Raw genomic sequence first — 15,512 nt, 5'->3', positions numbered from 1 at the left:
ATTTGTGAAGAAAATAAATATTGTGATCACCGTTATCAACAACAGCTGTATCATATCCTCTGTTTAAATGTGTAAGATAAGTCATTTAAATTTAAAACGTAAAAAAAAAAATGAACTATCATTATCAACAGAATGTGAAGAGCTTACGATGTTGACGTAACTTCAAAAACATCTATATGTTGTTCTGCAGAGATAAGCATGCTAACTGACTAGCCGCTGCACATCATTCAGCATGCATGTTTCTTGATGTTCTGAGTTTGTATCTTTATGGTTTATTGCACCTATTGTAGGTTGCTTTGGATAAAAGCCTCAGATAAATAAAATAATATTTTGTTACCTAATGTGATATTCAGTACCGATTAGGTACGATATTCCCCTTCAGATCAAACCCCTGATTATTGCAGTAGTTTTTGCACTACTAAATACTGGTAATAATTACATTAATTATGTGACCATCTATGTTTCATGTTTCCTGTAGATATTTAATTGCTAACTGCACTTTTAAGTGTGCAGTTTTACTATTATGCTGCTGTGTTTATTGTATTTTTGTAACTCTGGCACAACAATTTCCTTCAGGATGAATAAAGTCTTATCTTATCTTATCTTAATACTTACCAAGGTTGATTCTCTTCAACTCGTCTCGTTCTTCAGTCAGGGAGTTTTGCTCTGAAACTTCAATTTTAGTGAAGAGGTTACCAACAAAATGTGATTATGTGTCCAAATAAACATATGATTGAGTGTAAAAACTAAATGTCTGAGCTGGCTTTGTTGAAAATAAAGCACACATTATAGTTCGGTAAAAAAAAAGAAAATAAACAAGTTCACGCTGTGAAAAGGGCAATTGTTTCATTCCTTTACCTGAGTCACATATTAAACATTTTATTTTGTATTTCTGATCCTATTGTATGTATACCCCGATGTACAGGGATACGTTTCTCAAAAGCAATCAGGGCAACTCGAGTTTGATACTCAAACCTGGGTGTTGACCATTTGCACCAGAAGTGAGAGGCACAAATTAAGAAGATTTTAAAAGAGCAAAACAGAGGGAAACATTGAGAGCAGCTTGTAGAAAATACAGGAGTCCAAAGCTCAAGTGTCTATTTCACTTTAATAATTGACCTTATCATTGTACCTACCATAGTCCTTCACAGTTCTCTTCAGGTCATCTCTCTCCTCAGTCAGGTTTTTGCCAATGGCCTCCAGATCTAAAACAGAATTCCCAATGTCTATTATGTTCATCTATCAATGATAATGTATGGGTCTTTGTTTCCTTTTCTTAATCTAACACCATATCATGTTTTCAGGAAATTATTTCTGCCAAACAATCCTGTTGAATGGACCAGATAAGTATTACGATATTCTGTATGTTTAGTTCAGTTAAGTATATTTGTGAAGAAAAACATATTGTGTTCCCTTTTTACAGCCACAAAACCAAGAGCCAAGGTGTTTTCAACAACATCTGTTTCATTTCCTCTTCTTAAATGTTTAAGATAAGACAGAATTTATCATTAAAACATAAACTAATGAACTATCATTATCAGCAGAATGTGAAGAACCTAAAGTGTTGACGTGTCTTCAAAGAGGTTTACGTGTTGCAGAGATTTCTACAGAAATAACGTGATTAGCATGCTAACTGACTAGCTGGTTGCCCGTCAGTTAGTATGCTGACTGATCTGCATGTTTCTTGATGTTCTGAGTTTGTATCTTTATGGTTTATTTCACTTATTGTATGTTGCTTTGGATAAAAGCCTCAGATACAAAATAATAATATAGTGTAACCTAATCAATCAACCAATCAATGTGTATTTATATAGTCCAATATCACAAATGTTACATTGTCTCAGTGGACTTCACAGTTTGTACATAATATCAGTATGACAATACGACACCCTCTGTCCTTAGACCCTCACATCGTACAAGGAAAAACTTCCAGAGAAAACCCACAGTTTTAAAGGGGAAATGGGAGAAACCTCAGGGAGAGCAACAGAGGAGGGATCCCTCTCCCAGGACGGACAGACGTGCAATAGATGCCCTGTGTAAATTGAAAAGATAATACATTTACAACATAGGTAGTCCAAATGTTTGGAAATGCATGTGTCTATAATAAGAAGATGAATCCACGAGGATCTCCATCCAGGACTCATGATCCATGTATCTAATGTGATATTTAGTCCTGATTAAGTACGATGTACCCCTTCCGATCAAACCCCTGATTATTGCAGAAGTCTCATCTCAATACTTACCAAGGTTGATTCTCTTCAACTCGTCTCGCTCTTCAGTCAGGGAGTTTTGCTCTGAAACTTAATTTTCAATTTTATTGAAGAGGTTACCAACTAAATGTGATTATGTGTCCAAATAAACATATGATTGAGTGTAAAAACTAAATGTCTGAGCTGGCTTTGTTGAAAATAAAGCACAAATTATAGTTCAGTAAAGAAAAAGAAAAGAAAAAAGAAGCAAGTACACGCTTTGAAAAGGGTAATTGTTTCATTCCTTTTCCTGAGTTTTTTTTATTATATATTTTATTTTGTATTTCTGATCCTATTGTCTGTATACCCTGATGTACAGTGATACATTTCTAAAAAGCAATCAGGGCAACTAGAGTTGATACTCAAACCTGGGTGTTGACCATTTGCACCAGAAGTGAGAGGCACAAATTAAGAAGACTTTAAAAGAGCAAAACAGAGGGAAATATTGAGAGCAGCTTGTAGAAAATACAGGAGTCCAAAGCTCAAGTGTGTCTTTCACTTTAAACAATTGACCTTATCATTGTACCTACCATAGTCCTTCACAGTTCTCTTCAGGTCATCTCTCTCCTCAGTCAGGTTTTTGCCAATGGCCTCCAGATCTAAAACAGAATTCCCAATGTCTATTATGTTCATCTATCAATGATAATGTATGGGTCTTTGTTTCCTTTTCTTAATCTAACACCATATCATGTTTTCAGGAAATTATTTCTGCCAAACAATCCTGTTGAATGGACCAGATAAGTATTACGATATTCTGTATGTTTAGTTCAGTTAAGTATATTTGTGAAGAAAAAACATATTGTGTTCCCTTTTTACAGCCACAAAACCAAGAGCCAAGGTGTTTTCAACAACATCTGTTTCATTTCCTCTTCTTAAATGTGTAAGATAAGACAGAATTTATCATTAAAACATAAACTAATGAACTATCATTATCAGCAGAATGTGAAGAACCTAAAGTGTTGACGTGTCTTCAAAGAGGTTTACGTGTTGCAGAGATTTCTACAGAAATAACGTGATTAGCATGCTAACTGACTAGCTGGTTGCCCGTCAGTTAGTATGCTGACTGATTTGCATGTTTCTTGATGTTCTGAGTTTGTATCTTTATGGTTTATTTCACTTATTGTATGTTGCTTTGGATAAAAGCCTCAGATACAAAATAATAATATAGTGTAACCTAATCAATCAACCAATCAATGTGTATTTATATAGTCCAATATCACAAATGTTACATTGTCTCAGTGGACTTCACAGTTTGTACATAATATCAGTATGACAATACAACACCCTCTGTCCTTAGACCCTCACATCGTACAAGGAAAAACTTCCAGAGAAAACCCACAGTTTAAAGGGGGAAATGGGAGAAACCTCAGGGAGAGCAACAGAGGAGGGATCCCTCTCCCAGGACGGACAGACGTGCAATAGATGCCCGTGTGTAAATTGAAAAGATAATACATTTACAACATAGGTAGTCCAAATGTTTGGAAATGCATGTGTCTATAATAAGAAGATGAATCCACGAGGATCTCCATCCAGGACTCATGATCCATGTATCTAATGTGATATTTAGTCCTGATTAAGTACGATGTACCCCTTCCGATCAAATCCCTGATTATTGCAGAAGTCTCATCTCAATACTTACCAAGGTTGATTCTCTTCAACTCGTCTCGCTCTTCAGTCAGGGAGTTTTGCTCTGAAACTTAATTTTCAATTTTATTGAAGAGGTTACCAACTAAATGTGATTATGTGTCCAAATAAACATATGATTGAGTGTAAAAACTAAATGTCTGATCTGGCTTTGTTGAAAATAAAGCACAAATTATAGTTCAGTAAAGAAAAAGAAAAAGAAAAAAGAAGCAAGTACACGCTTTGAAAAGGGTAATTGTTTCATTCCTTTTCCTGAGTTTTTTTTATTATATATTTTATTTTGTATTTCTGATCCTATTGTATGTATACCCTGATGTACAGTGATACATTTCTAAAAAGCAATCAGGGCAACTAGAGTTTGATACTCAAACCTGGGTGTTGACCATTTGCACCAGAAGTGAGAGGCACAAATTAAGAAGACTTTAAAAGAGCAAAACAGAGGGAAATATTGAGAGCAGCTTGTAGAAAATACAGGAGTCCAAAGCTCAAGTGTGTCTTTCACTTTAACAATTGACCTTATCATTGTACCTACCATAGTCCTTCACAGTTCTCTTCAGGTCATCTCTCTCCTCAGTCAGGTGTTTGCCAATGGCCTCCAGATCTAAAACAGAATTCCCAATGTCTATTATGTTCATCTATCAATGATAATGTATGGGTCTTTGTTTCCTTTTCTTAATCTAACACCATATCATGTTTTCAGGAAATTATTTCTGCCAAACAATCCTGTTGAATGGACCAGATAAGTATTACGATATTCTGTATGTTTAGTTCAGTTAAGTATATTTGTGAAGAAAAACATATTGTGTTCCCTTTTTACAGCACAAAACCAAGAGCCAAGGTGTTTTCAACAACATCTGTTTCATTTCCTCTTCTTAAATGTGTAAGATAAGACAGAATTTATCATTAAAACATAAACTAATGAACTATCATTATCAGCAGAATGTGAAGAACCTAAAGTGTTGACGTGTCTTCAAAGAGGTTTACGTGTTGCAGAGATTTCTACAGAAATAACGTGATTAGCATGCTAACTGACTAGCTGGTTGCCCGTCAGTTAGTATGCTGACTGATCTGCATGTTTCTTGATGTTCTGAGTTTGTATCTTTATGGTTTATTTCACTTATTGTATGTTGCTTTGGATAAAAGCCTCAGATACAAAATAATAATATAGTGTAACCTAATCAATCAACCAATCAATGTGTATTTATATAGTCCAATATCACAAATGTTACATTGTCTCAGTGGACTTCACAGTTTGTACATAATATCAGTATGACAATACGACACCCTCTGTCCTTAGACCCTCACATCGTACAAGGAAAAACTTCCAGAGAAAACCCACAGTTTAAAGGGGGAAATGGGAGAAACCTCAGGGAGAGCAACAGAGGAGGGATCCCCTCCCAGGACGGACAGACGTGCAATAGATGCCGTGTGTAAATTGAAAAGATAATACATTTACAACATAGGTAGTCCAAATGTTTGGAAATGCATGAGTCCTATAATAAGAAGATGAATCCACGAGGATCTCCATCCAGGACTCATGATCCATGTATCTAATGTGATATTTAGTCCTGATTAAGTACGATGTACCCCTTCCGATCAAACCCCTGATTATTGCAGAAGGTCTCAATCTCAATACTTACCAAGGTTGATTCTCTTCAACTCGTCTCGCTCTTCAGTCAGGGAGTTTTGCTCTGAAACTTAATTTTCAATTTTATTGAAGAGGTTACCAACTAAATGTGATTATGTGTCCAAATAAACATATGATTGAGTGTAAAAACTAAATGTCTGAGCTGGCTTTGTTGAAAATAAAGCACAAATTATAGTTCAGTAAAGAAAAAGAAAAGAAAAAAGAAGCAAGTACACGCTTTGAAAAGGGTAATTGTTTCATTCCTTTCCTGAGTTTTTTTTATTATATATTTTATTTTGTATTTCTGATCCTATTGTCTGTATACCCTGATGTACAGTGATACATTTCTAAAAAGCAATCAGGGCAACTAGAGTTTGATACTCAAACCTGGGTGTTGACCATTTGCACCAGAAGTGAGAGGCACAAATTAAGAAGACTTTAAAAGAGCAAAACAGAGGGAAATATTGAGAGCAGCTTGTAGAAAATACAGGAGTCCAAAGCTCAAGTGTGTCTTTCACTTTAACAATTGACCTTATCATTGTACCTACCATAGTCCTTCACAGTTCTCTTCAGGTCATCTCTCTCCTCAGTCAGGTTTTTGCCAATGGCCTCCAGATCTAAAACAGAATTCCCAATGTCTATTATGTTCATCTATCAATGATAATGTATGGGTCTTTGTTTCCTTTTCTTAATCTAACACCATATCATGTTTTCAGGAAATTATTTCTGCCAAACAATCCTGTTGAATGGACCAGATAAGTATTACGATATTCTGTATGTTTAGTTCAGTTAAGTATATTTGTGAAGAAAAACATATTGTGTTCCCTTTTTACAGCCACAAAAACCAAGAGCCAAGGTGTTTTCAACAACATCTGTTTCATTTCCTCTTCTTAAATGTGTAAGATAAGACAGAATTTATCATTAAAACATAAACTAATGAACTATCATTATCAGCAGAATGTGAAGAACCTAAAGTGTTGACGTGTCTTCAAAGAGGTTTACGTGTTGCAGAGATTTCTACAGAAATAACGTGATTAGCATGCTAACTGACTAGCTGGTTGCCCGTCAGTTAGTATGCTGACTGATCTGCATGTTTCTTGATGTTCTGAGTTTGTATCTTTATGGTTTATTTCACTTATTGTATGTTGCTTTGGATAAAAGCCTCAGATACAAAATAATAATATAGTGTAACCTAATCAATCAACCAATCAATGTGTATTTATATAGTCCAATATCACAAATGTTACATTGTCTCAGTGGACTTCACAGTTTGTACATAATATCAGTATGACAATACGACACCCTCTGTCCTTAGACCCTCAAATCGTACAAGGAAAAACTTCCAGAGAAAACCCACAGTTTAAAGGGGGAAATGGGAGAAAACCTCAGGGAGAGCAACAGAGGAGGGATCCCTCTCCCAGGACGGACAGACGTGCAATAGATGCCGTGTGTAAATTGAAAAGATAATACATTTACAACATAGGTAGTCCAAATGTTTGGGAAATGCATGTGTCTATAATAAGAAGATGAATCCACGAGGATCTCCATCCAGGACTCATGATCCATGTATCTAATGTGATATTTAGTCCTGATTAAGTACGATGTACCCCTTCCGATCAAACCCCTGATTATTGCAGAAGTCTCATCTCAATACTTACCAAGGTTGATTCTCTTCAACTCGTCTCGCTCTTCAGTCAGGGAGTTTTGCTCTGAAACTTAATTTTCAATTTTATTGAAGAGGTTACCAACTAAATGTGATTAAGTGTCCAAATAAACATATGATTGAGTGTAAAACTAAATGTCTGAGCTGGCTTTGTTGAAAATAAAGCACAAATTATAGTTCAGTAAAGAAAAAGAAAAAGAAAAAAGAAGCAAGTACACGCTTTGAAAAGGGTAATTGTTTCATTCCTTTTCCTGAGTTTTTTTTATTATATATTTTATTTTGTATTTCTGATCCTATTGTATGTATACCCTGATGTACAGTGATACATTTCTAAAAAGCAATCAGGGCAACTAGAGTTTGATACTCAAACCTGGGTGTTGACCATTTGCACCAGAAGTGAGAGGCACAAATTAAGAAGACTTTAAAAGAGCAAAACAGAGGGAAATATTGAGAGCAGCTTGTAGAAAATACAGGAGTCCAAAGCTCAAGTGTGTCTTTCACTTTAACAATTGACCTTATCATTGTACCTACCATAGTCCTTCACAGTTCTCTTCAGGTCATCTCTCTCCTCAGTCAGGTGTTTGCCAATGGCCTCCAGATCTAAAACAGAATTCCCAATGTCTATTATGTTCATCTATCAATGATAATGTATGGGTCTTTGTTTCCTTTTCTTAATCTAACACCATATCATGTTTTCAGGAAATTATTTCTGCCAAACAATCCTGTTGAATGGACCAGATAAGTATTACGATATTCTGTATGTTTAGTTCAGTTAAGTATATTTGTGAAGAAAAACATATTGTGTTCCCTTTTTACAGCCACAAAACCAAGAGCCAAGGTGTTTTCAACAACATCTGTTTCATTTCCTCTTCTTAAATGTGTAAGATAAGACAGAATTTATCATTAAAACATAAACTAATGAACTATCATTATCAGCAGAATGTGAAGAACCTAAAGTGTTGACGTGTCTTCAAAGAGGTTTACGTGTTGCAGAGATTTCTACAGAAATAACGTGATTAGCATGCTAACTGACTAGCTGGTTGCCCGTCAGTTAGTATGCTGACTGATCTGCATGTTTCTTGATGTTCTGAGTTTGTATCTTTATGGTTTATTTCACTTATTGTATGTTGCTTTGGATAAAAGCCTCAGATACAAAATAATAATATAGTGTAACCTAATCAATCAACCAATCAATGTGTATTTATATAGTCCAATATCACAAATGTTACATTGTCTCAGTGGACTTCACAGTTTGTACATAATATCAGTATGACAATACGACACCCTCTGTCCTTAGACCCTCACATCGTACAAGGAAAAACTTCCAGAGAAAACCCACAGTTTAAAGGGGGAAATGGGAGAAACCTCAGGGAGAGCAACAGAGGAGGGATCCCTCTCCCAGGACGGACAGACGTGCAATAGATGCCGTGTGTAAATTGAAAAGATAATACATTTACAACATAGGTAGTCCAAATGTTTGGAAATGCATGTGTCTATAATAAGAAGATGAATCCACGAGGATCTCCATCCAGGACTCATGATCCATGTATCTAATGTGATATTTAGTCCTGATTAAGTACGATGTACCCCTTCCGATCAAACCCCTGATTATTGCAGAAGTCTCATCTCAATACTTACCAAGGTTGATTCTCTTCAACTCGTCTCGCTCTTCAGTCAGGGAGTTTTGCTCTGAACTTAATTTTCAATTTTATTGAAGAGGTTACCAACTAAATGTGATTATGTGTCCAAATAAACATATGATTGAGTGTAAAAACTAAATGTCTGAGCTGGCTTTGTTGAAAATAAAGCACAAATTATAGTTCAGTAAAGAAAAAGAAAAAGAAAAAGAAGCAAGTACACGCTTTGAAAAGGGTAATTGTTTCATTCCTTTTCCTGAGTTTTTTTTATTATATATTTTATTTTGTATTTCTGATCCTATTGTATGTATACCCTGATGTACAGTGATACATTTCTAAAAAGCAATCAGGGCAACTAGAGTTTGATACTCAAACCTGGGTGTTGACCATTTGCACCAGAAGTGAGAGGCACAAATTAAGAAGACTTTAAAAGAGCAAAACAGAGGGAAATATTGAGAGCAGCTTGTAGAAAATACAGGAGTCCAAAGCTCAAGTGTGTCTTTCACTTTAACAATTGACCTTATCATTGTACCTACCATAGTCCTTCACAGTTTCTCTTCAGGTCATCTCTCTCCTCAGTCAGGTTTTGCCAATGGCCTCCAGATCTAAAACAGAATTCCCAATGTCTATTATGTTCATCTATCAATGATAATGTATGGGTCTTTGTTTCCTTTTCTTAATCTAACACCATATCATGTTTTCAGGAAATTATTTCTGCCAAACAATCCTGTTGAATGGACCAGATAAGTATTACGATATTCTGTATGTTTAGTTCAGTTAAGTATATTTGTGAAGAAAAACATATTGTGTTCCCTTTTTACAGCCACAAAACCAAGAGCCAAGGTGTTTTCAACAACATCTGTTTCATTTCCTCTTCTTAAATTTGTAAGATAAGACAGAATTTATCATTAAAACATAAACTAATGAACTATCATTATCAGCAGAATGTGAAGAACCTAAAGTGTTGACGTGTCTTCAAAGAGGTTTACGTGTTGCAGAGATTTCTACAGAAATAACGTGATTAGCATGCTAACTGACTAGCTGGTTGCCCGTCAGTTAGTATGCTGACTGATTTGCATGTTTCTTGATGTTCTGAGTTTGTATCTTTATGGTTTATTTCACTTATTGTATGTTGCTTTGGATAAAAGCCTCAGATACAAAATAATAATATAGTGTAACCTAATCAATCAACCAATCAATGTGTATTTATATAGTCCAATATCACAAATGTTACATTGTCTCAGTGGACTTCACAGTTTGTACATAATATCAGTATGACAATACAACACCCTCTGTCCTTAGACCCTCACATCGTACAAGGAAAAAACTTCCAGAGAAAACCCACAGTTTAAAGGGGGAAATGGGAGAAACCTCAGGGAGAGCAACAGAGGAGGGATCCCTCTCCCAGGACGGACAGACGTGCAATAGATGCCGTTGTGTAAATTGAAAAGATAATACATTTACAACATAGGTAGTCCAAATTTTGGAAATGCATGTGTCTATAATAAGAAGATGAATCCACGAGGATCTCCATCCAGGACTCATGATCCATGTATCTAATGTGATATTTAGTCCTGATTAAGTACGATGTACCCCTTCCGATCAAATCCCTGATTATTGCAGAAGTCTCATCTCAATACTTACCAAGGTTGATTCTCTTCAACTCGTCTCGCTCTTCAGTCAGGGAGTTTTGCTCTGAACTTAATTTTCAATTTTATTGAAGAGGTTACCAACTAAATGTGATTATGTGTCCAAATAAACATATGATTGAGTGTAAAAACTAAATGTCTGAGCTGGCTTTGTTGAAAATAAAGCACAAATTAATAGTTCAGTAAAGAAAAAGAAAAAGAAAAAAGAAGCAAGTACACGCTTTGAAAAGGGTAATTGTTTCATTCCTTTTCCTGAGTTTTTTTTATTATATATTTTATTTTGTATTTCTGATCCTATTGTATGTATACCCTGATGTACAGTGATACATTTCTAAAAAGCAATCAGGGCAACTAGAGTTTGATACTCAAACCTGGGTGTTGACCATTTGCACCAGAAGTGAGAGGCACAAATTAAGAAGACTTTAAAAGAGCAAAACAGAGGGAAATATTGAGAGCAGCTTGTAGAAAATACAGGAGTCCAAAGCTCAAGTGTGTCTTTCACTTTAACAATTGACCTTATCATTGTACCTACCATAGTCCTTCACAGTTCTCTTCAGGTCATCTCTCTCCTCAGTCAGGTGTTTGCCAATGGCCTCCAGATCTAAAACAGAATTCCCAATGTCTATTATGTTCATCTATCAATGATAATGTATGGGTCTTTGTTTCCTTTTCTTAATCTAACACCATATCATGTTTTTCAGGAAATTATTTCTGCCAAACAATCCTGTTGAATGGACCAGATAAGTATTACGATATTCTGTATGTTTAGTTCAGTTAAGTATATTTTGTGAAGAAAAACATATTGTGTTCCCTTTTTACAGCCACAAAACCAAGAGCCAAGGTGTTTTCAACAACATCTGTTTCATTTCCTCTTCTTAAATGTGTAAGATAAGACAGAATTTATCATTAAAACATAAACTAATGAACTATCATTATCAGCAGAATGTGAAGAACCTAAAGTGTTGACGTGTCTTCAAAGAGGTTTACGTGTTGCAGAGATTTCTACAGAAATAACGTGATTAGCATGCTAACTGACTAGCTGGTTGCCCGTCAGTTAGTATGCTGACTGATCTGCATGTTTCTTGATGTTCTGAGTTTGTATCTTTATGGTTTATTTCACTTATTGTATGTTGCTTTGGATAAAAGCCTCAGATACAAAATAATAATATAGTGTAACCTAATCAATCAACCAATCAATGTGTATTTATATAGTCCAATATCACAAATGTTACATTGTCTCAGTGGACTTCACAGTTTGTACATAATATCAGTATGACAATACGACACCCTCTGTCCTTAGACCCTCACATCGTACAAGGAAAAACTTCCAGAGAAAACCCACAGTTTAAAGGGGGAAATGGGAGAAAACCTCAGGGAGAGCAACAGAGGAGGGATCCCTCTCCCAGGACGGACAGACGTGCAATAGATGCCGTGTGTAAATTGAAAAGATAATACATTTACAACATAGGTAGTCCAAATGTTTGGAAATGCATGTGTCTATAATAAGAAGATGAATCCACGAGGATCTCCATCCAGGACTCATGATCCATGTATCTAATGTGATATTTAGTCCTGATTAAGTACGATGTACCCCTTCCGATCAAACCCCTGATTATTGCAGAAGTCTCATCTCAATTACTTACCAGGTTGATTCTCTTCAACTCGTCTCGCTCTTCAGTCAGGGAGTTTTGCTCTGAAACTTAATTTTCAATTTTATTGAAGAGGTTACCAACTAAATGTGATTATGTGTCCAAATAAACATATGATGAGTGTAAAAACTAAATGTCTGAGCTGGCTTTGTTGAAAATAAAGCACAAATTATAGTTCAGTAAAGAAAAAGAAAAAGAAAAAAGAAGCAAGTACACGCTTTGAAAAGGGTAATTGTTTCATTCCTTTTCCTGAGTTTTTTTTATTATATATTTTATTTTGTATTTCTGATCCTATTGTATGTATACCCTGATGTACAGTGATACATTTCTAAAAGCAATCAGGGCAACTAGAGTTTGATACTCAAACCTGGGTGTTGACCATTTGCACCAGAAGTGAGAGGCACAAATTAAGAAGACTTTAAAAGAGCAAAACAGAGGGAAATATTGAGAGCAGCTTGTAGAAAATACAGGAGTCCAAAGCTCAAGTGTGTCTTTCACTTTAACAATTGACCTTATCATTGTACCTACCATAGTCCTTCACAGTTCTCTTCAGGTCATCTCTCTCCTCAGTCAGGTTTTTGCCAATGGCCTCCAGATCTAAAACAGAATTCCCAATGTCTATTATGTTCATCTATCAATGATAATGTATGGGTCTTTGTTTCCTTTTCTTAATCTAACACCATATCATGTTTTCAGGAAATTCATTCTGCTAAACTGTCCTGTTGAATGGAGAGGCTGTCATTATTTTCAACAGAACCATATCAGTTATACAGGATATGTTATGTTCAGTTACGTATATTTGTGAAGAAAATAAATATTGTGATCACCGTTATCAACAACAGCTGTATCATATCCTCTGTTTAAATGTGTAAGATAAGTAATTTAAATTTAAAACGTAAAAAAAAAAATGAACTATCATTATCAACAGAATGTGAAGAGCTTACGATGTTGACGTAACTTCAAAAACATCTATATGTTGTTCTGCAGAGATAAGCATGCTAACTGACTAGCCGCTGCACATCATTCAGCATGCATGTTTCTTGATGTTCTGAGTTTGTATCTTTATAGTTTATTGCACCTATTGTAGGTTGCTTTGGATAAAAGCCTCAGATAAATAAAATAATATTTTGTTACCTAATGTGATATTCAGTACCGATTAGGTACGATATTCCCCTTCAGATCAAACCCCTGATTATTGCAGTAGTTTTTTGCACTACTAAATACTGGTAATAATTACATTAATTATGTGACCATCTATGTTTCATGTTTCCTGTAGATATTTAATTGCTAACTGCACTTTTAAGTGTACAGTTTTACTATTATGCTGCTGTGTTTATTGTATTTTTGTAACTCTGGCACAACAATTTCCTTCAGGATGAAATAAAGGTCTTATCTTATCTTATCTTAATACTTACCAAGGTTTGATTCTCTTCAACTCGTCTCGTTCTTCAGTCAGGGAGTTTTGCTCTGAAACTTCAATTTAGTGAAGAGGTTACCAACCAAAATGTGATTATGTGTCCAAATAAACATATGATTGAGTGTAAAAACTAAATGTCTGAGCTGGCTTTGTTGAAAATAAAGCACACATTATAGTTCGGTAAAAAAAAAGAAAAGAAACAAGTTCACGCTTTGAAAAGGGCAATTGTTTCATTCCTTTACCTGAGTCACATATTAAACATTTTGTTTTGTATTTCTGATCCTATTGTATGTATACCCCGATGTACAGGGATACGTTTCTCAAAAGCAATCAGGGCAACTCGAGTTTGATACTCAAACCTGGGTGTTGACCATTTGCACCAGAAGTGAGAGGCACAAATTAAGAAGATTTTAAAAGAGCAAACAGAGGGAAACATTGAGAGCAGCTTGTAGAAAATACAGGAGTCCAAAGCTCAAGTGTGTCTTTCACTTTAATAATTGACCTTATCATTGTACCTACCATAGTCCTTCACAGCTCTCTTCAGGTCATCTCTCTCCTCAGTCAGGTTTTTGCCAATGGCCTCCAGATCTAAAACAGAATTCCCAATGTCTATTATGTTCATCTATCTATGATAATGTATGGGTCTTTGTTTCCTTTTCTTAATCTAACACCATATCATGTTTTCAGGAAATTATTTCTGCCAAACAATCCTGTTGAATGGACCAGATAAGTATTACGATATTCTGTATGTTTAGTTCAGTTAAGTATATTTGTGAAGAAAAACATATTGTGTTCCCTTTTTACAGCCACAAAACCAAGAGCCAAGGTGTTTTCAACAACATCTGTTTCATTTCCTCTTCTTAAATGTGTAAGATAAGACAGAATTTATCATTAAAACATAAACTAATGAACTATCATTATCAGCAGAATGTGAAGAACCTAAAGTGTTGACGTGTCTTCAAAGCGGTTTACGTGTTGCAGAGATTTCTACAGAAATAACGTGATTAGCATGCTAACTGACTAGCTGGTTGCCCGTCAGTTAGTATGCTGACTGATCTGCATGTTTCTTGATGTTCTGAGTTTGTATCTTTATGGTTTATTTCACTTATTGTATGTTGCTTTGGATAAAAGCCTCAGATACAAAATAATAATATAGTGTAACCTAATCAATCAACCAATCAATGTGTATTTATATAGTCCAATATCACAAATGTTACATTGTCTCAGTGGACTTCACAGTTTGTACATAATATCAGTATGACAATACGACACCCTCTGTCCTTAGACCCTCACATCGTACAAGGAAAAACTTCCAGAGAAAACCCACAGTTTAAAGGGGGGAAATGGGAGAAACCTCAGGGAGAGCAACAGAGGAGGGATCCCTCTCCCAGGACGGACAGACGTGCAATAGATGCCGTGTGTAAATTGAAAAGATAATACATTTACAACATAGGTAGTCCAAATGTTTGGAAATGCATGTGTCTATAATAAGAAGATGAATCCACGAGGATCTCCATCCAGGACTCATGATCCATGTATCTAATGTGATATTTAGTCCTGATTAAGTACGAATGTACCCCTTCCGATCAAACCCCTGATTATTGCAGAAGTCTCATCTCAATACTTACCAAGGTTGATTCTCTTCAACTCGTCTCGCTCTTCAGTCAGGGAGTTTTGCTCTGAAACTTAATTTTCAATTTTATTGAAGAGGTTACCAACTAAATGTGATTATGTGTCCAAATAAACATATGATTGAGTGTAAAAACTAAATGTCTGAGCTGGCTTTGTTGAAAATAAAGCACAAATTATAGTTCAGTAAAGAAAAAGAAAAAGAAAAAAAGAAGCAAGTACACGCTTTGAAAAGGGTAATTGTTTCATTCCTTTTCCTGAGTTTTTTTTATTATATATTTTATTTTGTATTTCTGATCCTATTGTATGTATACCCTGATGTACAGTGATACATTTCTAAAAAGCAAT

The 15,512-nt window shown here is 35.3% G+C and overlaps 2 protein-coding genes across 2 annotated transcripts in view; both read right to left on the bottom strand.

Moving 5' to 3' along the window:
• The window catches only part of LOC117481929 (C-type lectin domain family 4 member M-like), a 115,452-nt gene extending 106,299 nt beyond the window's left edge, over nucleotides 1–9,153 (bottom strand). Inside the window, exons 1-12 of the mRNA XM_034129866.1 lie at nucleotides 9,134–9,153; nucleotides 8,822–8,877; nucleotides 7,715–7,783; nucleotides 7,179–7,235; nucleotides 6,069–6,137; nucleotides 5,534–5,590; nucleotides 4,426–4,494; nucleotides 3,889–3,945; nucleotides 2,780–2,848; nucleotides 2,244–2,300; nucleotides 1,137–1,205; nucleotides 616–672 (exon numbers count right to left, since the gene is read on the bottom strand). Of these exons, the coding sequence (XP_033985757.1) occupies nucleotides 616–672; nucleotides 1,137–1,205; nucleotides 2,244–2,300; nucleotides 2,780–2,848; nucleotides 3,889–3,945; nucleotides 4,426–4,494; nucleotides 5,534–5,590; nucleotides 6,069–6,137; nucleotides 7,179–7,235; nucleotides 7,715–7,783; nucleotides 8,822–8,877; nucleotides 9,134–9,153 (706 nt within the window). The remainder of the gene's footprint in view (nucleotides 1–615; nucleotides 673–1,136; nucleotides 1,206–2,243; nucleotides 2,301–2,779; nucleotides 2,849–3,888; nucleotides 3,946–4,425; nucleotides 4,495–5,533; nucleotides 5,591–6,068; nucleotides 6,138–7,178; nucleotides 7,236–7,714; nucleotides 7,784–8,821; nucleotides 8,878–9,133) is intronic.
• Nucleotides 9,154–13,529: 4,376 nt separating this feature from the next.
• LOC117481928 (desmoplakin-like) overlaps nucleotides 13,530–15,512 on the bottom strand; it is a 55,698-nt gene continuing 53,715 nt past the window's right edge. The window contains exons 20-22 of the mRNA XM_034129865.1: nucleotides 15,164–15,220; nucleotides 14,055–14,123; nucleotides 13,530–13,591 (exon numbers count right to left, since the gene is read on the bottom strand). Coding sequence (XP_033985756.1) covers nucleotides 13,530–13,591; nucleotides 14,055–14,123; nucleotides 15,164–15,220 — 188 coding nt within the window. The remainder of the gene's footprint in view (nucleotides 13,592–14,054; nucleotides 14,124–15,163; nucleotides 15,221–15,512) is intronic.

Source organism: Trematomus bernacchii, unplaced genomic scaffold (genome assembly GCF_902827165.1).
Source record: "Trematomus bernacchii unplaced genomic scaffold, fTreBer1.1, whole genome shotgun sequence".
Classification (NCBI taxonomy): Eukaryota; Metazoa; Chordata; class Actinopteri; order Perciformes; family Nototheniidae; genus Trematomus; species Trematomus bernacchii.
Note: the sequence above shows the minus strand (reverse complement) of the source record. Positions and strands in the feature narration are given on the sequence as shown.